The following is an 11,561-nucleotide window of genomic DNA, read 5'->3' as shown; positions in this document are numbered from 1 at the left end:
AACATTCTTCAAAATATCTTCTTTTGTGCACAACAGAACAAAGAAACTCATACAGGTTTGGAACAACTTGATGTAAGGAAATGATGACAATTTAAATTTTTTGGCCAAATGAAGCCTTTAAGTTTTCTGTAACATTATGTTCACATATGCAAACGTTGCATTATCTAATTAAATATGCACTCATTTGCATATATTTCCAGAATAATAAACTGAACATTGCATAAAGCCTGGTCCAATTTTTTTTTTACATATTAGAGTTAAAGGCTTTTACTGAGGGGATCTCTCTTTTAATCGCTCCATAAATCACAAAATACCGCCAGAAAAAAACCACCATATTTAGAGGTTACAGTGGGTACGGAAAGTATTCAGACCCCCTTAAATTTTTCACTCTTTGTTGTATTGCAGCCATTTGCTAAAATCATTTAAGTTAATTTTTTTTCCTCATTAATGTACACATAGCACCCCATATTGACAGAAAAACACAGATTTGTTGACATTTTTGCAGATTTATTAAAAAAGAAAAACTGAAATATCACATGGTCCTAAGTATTCAGACCCTTTGCTGTGACACTCATATATTTAACTCAGGTGCTGTCCATTTGTTCTGATCATCCTTGAGATGGTTCTACACCTTCATTTGAGTCCAGCTGTGTTTGATTATACTGATTGGACTTGATTAGGAAAGCCACACACCTGTCTATATAAGACCTTACAGCTCACAGTGCATGTCAGAGCAAATGAGAATCATGAGGTCAAAGGAATTGCCTGAAGAGCTCAGAGACAGAATTGTGGCAAGGCACAGATCTGGCCAAGGTTACAAAAAAATTTCTGTTGCACTTAAGGTTCCTAAGAGCACAGTGGCCTCCATAATCCTTAAATGGAAGACGTTTGGGATGACCAGAACCCTTCCTAGAGCTGGCCGTCTGGCCAAACTGAGCTATCGGGGGAGAAGAGCCTTGGTGAGAGAGGTAAAGAAGAACCCAAAGATCACTGTGGCTGAGCTCCAGAGATGCAGTCGGGAGATGGGAGAAAGTTGTAGAAAGTCAACCATCACTGCAGCCCTCCACCAGTCGGGGCTTTATGGCAGAGTGGCCCGACGGAAGCCTCTCCTCAGTTCAAGACACATGAAAGCCCGCATGGAGTTTGCTAAAAAAACACCTGAAGGACTCCAAGATGGTGAGAAATAAGATTCTCTGGTCTGATGAGACCAAGATAGAACTTTTTGGCCTTAATTCTAAGTGGTATGTGTGGAGAAAACCAGGCACCTGTCCAATACAGTCCCAACAGTGAAGCATGGTGGTGGCAGCATCATGCTGTGGGGGTGTTTTTCAGCTGCAGGGACAGGACGACTGGTTGCAATCGAGGGAAAGATGAATGCGGCCAAGTACAGGGATATCCTGGGCGAAAACCTTCTCCAGAGTGCTCAGGACCTCAGACTGGAACTAAGGTTTACCTTCCAACAAGACAATGACCCTAAGCACACAGCTAAAATAACGAAGGAGTGGCTTCACAACGACTCTGTGACTGTTCTTGAATGGCCCAGCCAGATCCCTGACTTAAACCCAATTGAGCATCTCTGGAGAGACCTAAAAATGGCTGTCCACCAACGTTTACCATCCAACCTGATAGAACTGGAGAGGATCTGCAAGGAGGAATGGCAGAGGATCGCCAAATCCAGGTGTGAAAAACTTGTTGGATCTTTCCCAAAAAGACTCATGGCTGTATTAGATCAAATGGGTGCTTCTACTAAATACTGAGCATTTTTCAGTTTTTCTTTTTTAATAAATCTGCAAAGATGTCAACAATTCTGTGTTTTTCTGTCAATATGGGGTGCTGTGTGTACATTAATGAGGAAAAAAAATTAACTTAAATGATTTTAGCAAATGGCTGCAATATAACAAAGAGTGAAAAATTTAAGGGGGTCTGAATACTTTCCGTACCCACTGTATATATATTAATGTCATTTGGTCAACAATGTCTTAGTTGTTCATTCTTTTCTTAGTTCTTATGGATTGATAAAGAATTGAGGGTCACATCAATTGACCTAAATCCCATTTAAAGTGATTTAATATTGCATGGGGTTGAGTAATTGAATATCCCAGGCAAAGTAAGATGCTGGAGGTTGGCTCAATGAGAAATGGTTTGTTATGGTAAGATTTATTATGAAAATATATCCGAAGAGTCTGGAGACAGTTATTATCTTATTTTCAGGAGGAGGTAGGGCTTACGTTTCCCCCATGTTGTGCCTGGTGGGAATCAAAGGATGCAATTAGCAAACAAAGAGCAATTGCCTGATACATTGCCTCGACGGAACAAAGTAAATCTGTTGTGAAGTCTAAGCAGATTCATTAATCCACAAATACCAAATGACTTGGCAGTGAAGGGCCCAGTTTTGCTTCACAATTTGTCAGGTGCACAATAGCTAATGAATTCTGCCCTTTTCCCATCCTCATATCTACATGCTTGTTTAATTAAAGCTTTGAGAAAGGGTGGACTACACTGATATTTGATTAAGCATGCTGTTTAAAACCTGCACCTCCATTGTGGTGAAATCCTGGACTAGCTGGTGTACTTTGCTAATTAACTTCAATCAGTTTAGCTCATAAAACGTTGCTTGGTAAATACTGATCTTCTGATAAGCTGTAGGAATGTAATTAGTACAGAATCAACATAAGTTAAGCTGGTAAATTCATAATGGTGGTCTGTTATTTATATTTATTTCCTGACTCATTGACTGCTGAGATGGGGTTGCTCATGTATCATTATCATTCACAGAGAATGCTGCTAAAATTAGTGCTTTACTGGTACATTATGACAAAATGTCAACATTTTGATTACCAGTATAATTATGCACAGAAACGGTTATGAATGCAGAGTGCATGTGGGACTGCATATTTAGTTAACAGGAATACATTTACTTAAGTAATCTGACACAGGATGCTTGATGAAGAAAAAATGTAGGGTGAGACATGATTAGATCACTGGGGATTTGATTGGATCATGAATGCCAAATAACAACATGAAACAGTATTATTATTTTAGACGTCAGTGCAGAGATAACAGGTAATGTTTTAGCACATTAACTGTTGTATTTCTGAGCTATAAAGGTGATAACATCACAATGTCACATGAACATTGTATGGCACAAATGTAACAAGAACAACTGTTCACTTTTTCTTCATTCAGAAAATGAAAAAGATATACATTAAATAACAGGGCTCAGCACTAAGGATTTTTTGGTTCAAATTTTTACTTGCCCTGCCAACATTTTCACCCACATACACACACACACACACACACACAATAATCAAATAAATAAATAATAAAAATAGTTGTTGTTATTATTTTTTACCTATGTTTTCTCTTATTGTAATAAATAAGCTTATATGACACCAACATTTTAGATACCAATTAAATTGTACAGTTCTTGATTCCAATTCAATACCACAGCAAAAACTAGCCTAACAAATATAAAGTTCAAACATTATGAATACAAGTGAACATATTACAAGCAATAGCACAATTAAATATTTAGAACAAAGATACAAATCAAATGATGCTTTAGGTTTTTATGTTTGCAGGTGTTCAGGTATAGAAATTGAATAATCACATGCAAAATAACATTGCATATTCTTCACTCAGTGATGCACCAATCTTGATTTTTCATGGCCAATTCTGATGGCCTATATTTTTTTACAATCAATTTGCCAATTGATTTTTTTTTTAATTGTTATTGTTTTTAAGCAAGAGACAAGAAAGAATGAAAATGTGAGTACATGGACAATATGTCTATTAGCAATATTACACGACAAACTATCTGAAGCCATTTGAAATTAGAGGCAACCACTGCATTTTAATCACGAATGGATCAAAAAAAAAAAAAAAAGCACACATGCAATGTGCAGTTTTTGATTTAAATTAAGATTGTATAATTAAAAAATCTGAAGCAAAAACAGAATGGTCCTTAGCTTTGTGAAATGCATAAAACATAACTGCGTGAAACAAAAATAGCAGACGGGCTGAATGAGATGAAAATTCACTCTTTGACAGCAGGTGGCGCTGGTGGAACAGCAGTAATACATCGTTTCCTTGGTTACCACTGTAAACAAAGCAGCTGCTGCTCTTAAAAACTACTTTATTCATTATACAGAGACAAGACTTTTCGGTAAACTTTTCTGAAAACAATCAGTTCCCCTCAGAGATAAATTCATATAAATCCCCACCTCCAATTCAATATTTAGGATTTTCTTCCAATATTTCACGCATTGTGAACAGTGATCTTGCTCTGCCTGTACAGTTTTCTCCTCTCAGCGGCTCTGGCCTCTGTTAATGGCCGTTTACAGACTTTGTAATATTTCCACACAAATAACATTTTGGAAAATGATTGCAGTGCAGTTTGTGTGCAAGCCCAGAACAGAGATCGGTTGAAAATAAATAAAGAATGGCGGTCGACGGTTGCATCTGTACTCCACTGTATAAATTAAATATAGATTAATCATTGTTAAAGCTACAAAGTTACTTGCCAAAACAGGTATTCTGACATGCTTTTGTATGTATTTGTCCGTTCAAGTGCAAGAAGACGCGGAAAGAAACTCAATTTGGGGATTGCGTGTTGGCAAAGACTCTCTGTGTCCGCACTGTTCACACAGAACACACATCGTGTCTTGCTTGCATGCTTTCAAATTTGAATTAGAATTCTGAATTTTTAAATTAGCAAGGTTAAAAAACGCGTGCAAATGATAAACTTTCATGACGATGCAGCAGAGGCCCGATAGGGCCAGTGACAAGTCCGTCAACTGTCCCAAGCGTCTTTCACGCTGGTCCCGGGCCATTGGGCAGTCCTTATTGTTGAGCCCTAAATAATCTCTACCATCATTGACTATAATTTCTGTTTAAACTATAAGGGATTGTGTTTTCTTCTTCTCAATTTACACATTTTAAGAACAACAGTCTGCTAATGTGCTTGTATTAGCCTAAGTGTAATTTTGAGTCTCGTATTACAGAAGTATTTGCAGGCCTAGTTATGTCAGGGGAAATTCTGAGTTGCTTTATTTAAAGTCTAAAGTGTCCTTATTTAAACTCTTGTACAATGTCCTAATTAACATGGACAGTTTTAATACAAATTTGCATAGGCTCAGGCTAAGGTCATAGGCCACCGTTTTGACTGTAATTACATTGCCCCCAGTGCTCAATGACAGAGATACAGGCAAACTACATGCAAGCAAAAATGTGCTATCAAAATGGTCAAAACAAATTAAGTTAAAGGGTGAAAGCACTAAGTTTAGTGTAGACTCCTCTTCATACCCTATATCTGTTTTACACAGTGTTTTCCGAAACCTATTATACTGCAAACGATGATGTTCCAATTGTAAATGTTATGTTTGTTGGGTACAGTAAATACATTCAAAAGTTTACAAATTCAAACGTTTGGGGTCAGTAAGATGTCAGTAAGAAGTCTCTTATGCTCACTAAGGCTGTATTTATTTGATCAAAAAATACAGTAAAAACAGTCATTTTGTGACATTTTATTACAACTTATTTTAAATGTAATTTATTCCTGGGATGCAAAGCTGAATTTTCAGTATCATTACTCCAGACATTTACTCATGTAATTTGCACAAAAACAGATTCTGTATTCCCCAAAATGAATAAAAACTGTGAAACGCAAACCCAGAATATGACAAACCTGCAATAATTAAATATGTTAAGTAACACAAATATCCTTTATGTATTTATTCATATGAATTGGACCTTTGATGATCCAATTCAACAATATTATTAAGCAAAAATGACTTTAAATAAACACATATTTATTTATTTTATTAGTATTGCTAAAAAGTGTTGAATTTTCTTCTCCTGCATCATATTCTTCATGCAATCCAGAATGGCAGCACAACTGAAGGTTTGTTTGAGCTGCATCTTCTATACTGTACAGACATAAATTTACATTTCCTTCAGCCTGAGGCTTATTCATTGCACTTTTGGTGTGAAAAGGCTTTAACATTTGCCAAAAATATAACTTTTTATATTAAAAAGAAAGCAAGCCAGCCCAGCTAAAATTAAAAAAATGAATGCAAAAGTAACGTAACCCATGACTTTTAGGGAGTAATGCAATATTGTAATGCATTACTTTTAAAAGTAAATGTCCCCAACACTGATCCTTGCTGAATGAATAAATAAATGAATAAATACATAGAAAAAATATAAATAAATTGAAAATCTTACTGACCCCAAACTTGAATGGTAATGTATGTTTATATACATGGTGTACAGTACATATACAAATATAGGAATGTATATATCCTGTTTCATGTAGTAATGTTATCAGGTTACACCAGCAAAACTAATGTTTTTATAAGACACAAATAGCTTCCTACAGTAATAACTGCAAATGTCCTTTCTCCTGATTATATTAAATAGTGCAGTGCAGAAGTTCAGTTCTTTTCCCATAAAAATAACAAATATGCTTAATTATCAAATAGTTTAGGATAATTATAACAGTCATTATCTTTCCATTAGCACAAACTAATCATTACACTTTGAAATAATCACTTAAATGTTTCTTATTAATGTATTCATTAGTGTCCCAGCACAGACAAGCCCACCAGCTAAAATGTACCTTAGCAAATACAAATATTTAGGTTGTTATGTGCAATAACAAATCAAAATTATTGTTTTAGGGTCACCATGACACCACATCTCATTTAACATCATGTTTTCAGCTGCCCAAGTATTCTTGCTTAAAAAAATAGCTCACCCAAAAAAAATTTTTTAAAAAATGCTAAAAATCACCCTCAGGCCATCCAATGAAATTTAGCATTACATCATTTGCTCACCAATGGATCATCTGCAGTGAATGGGTGCCATCAGAATGAAAGTCCAAACAGCTGATAAAAACATCACAATAATCCACAAGTAATCCACACGACTCCAGTCCATCAATTAACATCTTGTAAAATGCTGCATGTTTACAAGAAACATGCAGAATTGCTTCTGGCCAAAATATGAGTTCATAATAACACTTCCTCCAGTGAAAAAATACATCCCCAGTTGTCCTCTCACATCAAAATTCACCAACACATTTGTTTTGGACTGTTTTCACTTATAAATGGTGCTTGATATGTGCATATTTCTCTCCTGATTCAGATGAGACAACTTTCACTGCAAGCAATATTATGGATAGAGAACTCATATTTTAGACGGAAACAATTACTTGTGGATTATTGTGATGTTTTTATCAGATGCTCATTCTGATGGCACCCATTCACAGCAGAAGATCCATTGGTAAGCAAGTGATGTAAAATTTCTGCAAATCTGTTCCAATGAACGAACAAACTCATCTACATATTGGATGGCCAAGGGTGAATGGGTAAGCTATTCCTTTAACGCAGGGTTCCTCAAATCTTGCCCTGGAGGGCCAATGCGCTGCAGAGTTTAGCTCCAACCCTGATCAAACTCACCTACCTGTGATTTTCTTATGATCCTGAAGACACTGATTAGCATGCTCAAGTGTGTTTGATTAGGGTTAGAGCTAAACTCTGCAGGAAAGTGGATCTCGTGGGCCAGATTTGAGGATCCCTGCTTTAACGGTTCTGCTTTCAGCACCTGATGTTTGGCCTCAAAAATCCAGTAGGTTTGTAAATCCTGATCAACAGGAGACTTTAGTGGAGATGGAGAGCTTCATGTAAATTGTAAAACACAACTAGGCCTGTGTTTCTAAATCTGGAGCAGATGTCTCAGGCATCCTAGTTGGCAGTGACTGTTGGTGATTTTCTGAATGCCAAAACATGCCTCTCTGTGTTATGGATCAGAATGAATATTGCCCATGCTGCGAGGGCTTTGACTCAGCAAGAGGGAGCGATCGAGGAGAAGGGGTTATGCTCCAACAGAGTGCTGAGTCGTTTTAGCACTGCGATGAGGGAGAACTCCATCTTCCTGCTTGCTTTGGCAAACCCTCAAAACTCTCGCGGTCTCTGAGCTTGCGGCAACTCACTCCAATTTCATTCCCATGTGTTTCTACATCCTATAGCTCAGTTTATGGAGGCCTGTTTTTTTAGAAATAGAAAATCCATTCCATTCAAACAGAATAGTAGAAAAATTAACCTTTGATGGGGCCGCTCTTAGTTTGGTTGATTATTGAGTGTGTTCGTCGGGCCAATTGTGTGGCATTTTTGGATTTGATAGAGTTCTGTCAAGGTGCAATCATTGCCGCATGGTCCCTCACCATCACTTGAGAGCAACCTGTATTTTTCTGAAGCCCAATGAAATGGCTGTAGTGGACTGAAGAGCAAAGTCACAAGAAAAACATCATAATGAGGGCTGGTGCTGTCCAAAGTAGGACACAAAACTGGGTCCAATCATTTTCAAGTGCTGGAGCAACATCAATAGAGAGAAGTGCTCAAAGAGCAAATCATTTGTTTGGAAACTGAGGACATAAAGTTTATATAAGTACAAGTTGCTTCTTAACTTCTGGAACACCCAAATAAGTTCTTGTTAATTGTTAATGCCCTGTATGAACACCTTCATCTGTGCCAACATGTCTGTTGCATCACTTATTATTCTCTGTGTGATTTTACCTAATCTATTTGTACACAGCTTCTGATGAAAGGAAGCTGTGTGATATTTATTTTTTCCCCTTACCTCAGCAGGCAGTAAGCAGGCCCAGCAGTCCACAATACCTCATTGAAATGCCAGACTTGAGAGGGGCAGTTGCTTTAAAAGGCTCTCTGATTACTCGTATCAATAGGACCCTATTTGTTGTGGCTCCCGCAGCAACTGCCAAAGCAGATGGGTTATAATTCAGGCCGATTTGCACTGCTTAAATCCTATAATGATTCCCCTACACTCCCAAAGGCAAATGCTAACTGCCATTTCAGAAGTCTGAATGCTTCTGTAATGGACTGACTGTAAAGAGAGCAGGTACGCATTGACTTTCTCTGCAATCTGGTTAATTGTCTGCTCCGCACATCGACGCTGCCCTAAATCTATGCTACAGATCGGCCTTGCGTCAAGTAAAAAACAAATAATCTATTATGCAGCACTTGGAAAAGCAACTCAGACATTTGTCTACAAGGTTCCACCAGGACAGTTTTGATGCACAATATTTCAAACATCAAATATCACTTAAAAGAACAGTTCACACAAAAATGAAATATGTCATTTCTAGAGAGCCCCCGGACATGACATGCGGACAAAAATATATATATTTATTGAGGCCACAAATGAATAATTTGTACCACAAATTAAGAATTTGTTCACTCATTTTACTCCATACCCTTGTTTTAGTTAAACCATGGACACAAAATAAGAATTCTAATGCTAAAACAAGGGAACAAATTCTTAATTTGTTGCCACGGTTGTTTTGGACCCCATTGAATTTCATTGTATGGACAAAAGCATGTTTCAAAATATCACATTTTGTTTCACAGCAGTGTAGTATACTTTTTATACTATTATAGATATTAAGGTTATACTTTATTACTTTATACTTTATACTTTATTTTATTTCAGCTTAATTTCAATTAACATTTATTTATAGATTTAGTTTAAGGTGCTGTATGATAATTTTTTGAAAGCATAAAAGCATATAAACAAATTATACTAAATCATAAAAATACCATAATATGTTTGCAGATATTTAGGAAACATGCTTGTTTATTCCAAAAACAATGCTACAGCCAGTTATTCTACTTCGAATTGTGTGTTCCATGTCGGAATGTCTGCTTTTGTTTTGATTCCACCAACTGCCAATTTACCCAATAGTATTTTGACTCCCTGGGTTGCCAGTTGGTGGAAAACATAGCATATTGCAGTCATTGAAGCCAGCAAATGAACTTTGTCAGAGATTGCAGTTTCTGCCCCGACCTGAAAGGCTGCTGTATCCATCTAAAAAGCTCTATGACCAGAGGAATATTAAAATGCGGATAAATCAACTCATCAACTCACAGTGTAAGACTCGTCAATTTAGCTTGTTCCTGTTGAGTGTCCTCAATCTGGCAATCCGCATGTACATGATGTATATGACCAAATGTTAATTTCTGGATAAACAGTCACTTTAAAGGCAATGTGTGTCACACTGGTCACCAAACAGATGCGGCCAAAACTCACTCCATTGGTCGAGCAGTTGTGTTGGGCTGGGCAAGATTCCTAAACAAATAGCGCCAGCATTTTTACACTTTTCACAGAAATCAACCTTTGAAAATGGCTTACATATAGCTTTCTCTGTACGGGATGGGACAGAAAAGTACTTTAAGATCAAAAACTCAGCCTTACCTTCATTGAGACCCATATGAATACTCCAGTAGCTCTGCAGACATTGGAGCTCCCTCTTCATGCCCCTCTTGCAGCGGCAGTCATACAGGGGGCTGTCCTGCAGCACCTCAAGGGCGGCCTGACACTCTCTGTTGCCCAGCATGGTAGTCCTGTCACGACCTACCAGGCACTGGCGCATGATGCGGAAGCGTGAACTGCACTGTGAGTTTTGGTTGCACACCTCACTGGCCCTCAGGCAGTCCATGGGGGCTCTCCAACCATGAGTTCCCAGCCCTGACAAGGCAAAATGGCTGGCCATGGAAAGTACCACCTCATCTGCGGGAAGGGCAGGGGCATTATCAGACCGGGTAAGAGGTGGTGTGAATGAAGTTTTTATTTATTTGTTTTTAATATGACATAATTTGGAAAAGAACACAACCAATAATATTTTTTATTTTTTTAGAGACCCAAAAGAGTCCTAAGTTTTCGTTCACCATTTTTTCACACAGTGATATAGCAGAAAGCATTAAACCCTAATGACAGCGACTTCTGTCAGTGGAGTAAGGAACTTTACCAGTTGGCCGTGAACTGAATTACTCAACATTACGGTCATGTCAAACACAATGTGAAAACATTTAAATAAAACATGTAAAATGTGACTATACAATATATAATAATACAACCTGAACACGTAAATGAAAAAAACAATCCTGTTGGTGTTATTTTATAATAATAAGTGGTTTTCAGCACCATGGACAGTTCCTCTCAATGGTTATGGGTTCGAATAACCTGGGCTAGATTTCCCAAAACACTTTTAAAGTAGAATGTTAATAAGCACTTTAGTACTAAATCTCTATAGCATGTTTCCCAAAAGGGTCATTATGTAATTAGCACGTAAAAACCTTCTTTAATTACTAACTTAGCTTTCACAGGTTACAAAGGGACACTTAATAAATAATAGTAATGCCCATAGGCGGAGAGTGAACCAACTCCAGGGTAAGGCTAAAAGCAGCAAATGTATTAAACATCATAAACCCGTCTTTTTAGACAATAACAAGACATGGGTGTCATGTAGGCTAAAAAATGTTTAATGGGACTGAATTTGTATTTAACGTGATTGCAATTTAATTAAAACGTTAGAAATTGGTAAGTAGCCTATACAACGTTTCCTTTCCACGGTTATTCAAAAAGCGAATAAATTATATATAGAAAGTGACATTATCACTAACATTGATCTATCGCGAGTTTAAGCACTTTCAAAAAAACAAAACTATCGTTATAATCACTGAAGCTGTATACACTGTGAAATG

The 11,561-nt window shown here is 37.2% G+C and overlaps 1 protein-coding gene across 2 annotated transcripts in view; it reads right to left on the bottom strand.

The window, feature by feature from the left end:
• LOC107705092 (GDNF family receptor alpha-2-like) overlaps positions 1-11,561 on the bottom strand; it is a 76,021-nt gene that overhangs the window by 60,099 nt on the left and 4,361 nt on the right. For both annotated transcript variants that reach the window (XM_016508235.1, XM_016508236.1), the window contains exon 2: positions 10,273-10,587. In XM_016508235.1, the coding sequence (XP_016363721.1) occupies positions 10,273-10,587 (315 nt within the window). The remainder of the gene's footprint in view (positions 1-10,272; positions 10,588-11,561) is intronic.

The sequence above is a fragment of the Sinocyclocheilus rhinocerous genome, unplaced genomic scaffold (genome assembly GCF_001515625.1).
Source record: "Sinocyclocheilus rhinocerous isolate Xijiao unplaced genomic scaffold, SAMN03320098_v1.1 scaffold3642, whole genome shotgun sequence".
NCBI classification, from domain to species: domain Eukaryota; kingdom Metazoa; phylum Chordata; class Actinopteri; order Cypriniformes; family Cyprinidae; genus Sinocyclocheilus; species Sinocyclocheilus rhinocerous.
The sequence above is the reverse complement of the archived record's forward strand: the minus strand, read 5'-3'. Positions and strand labels throughout refer to the sequence as shown.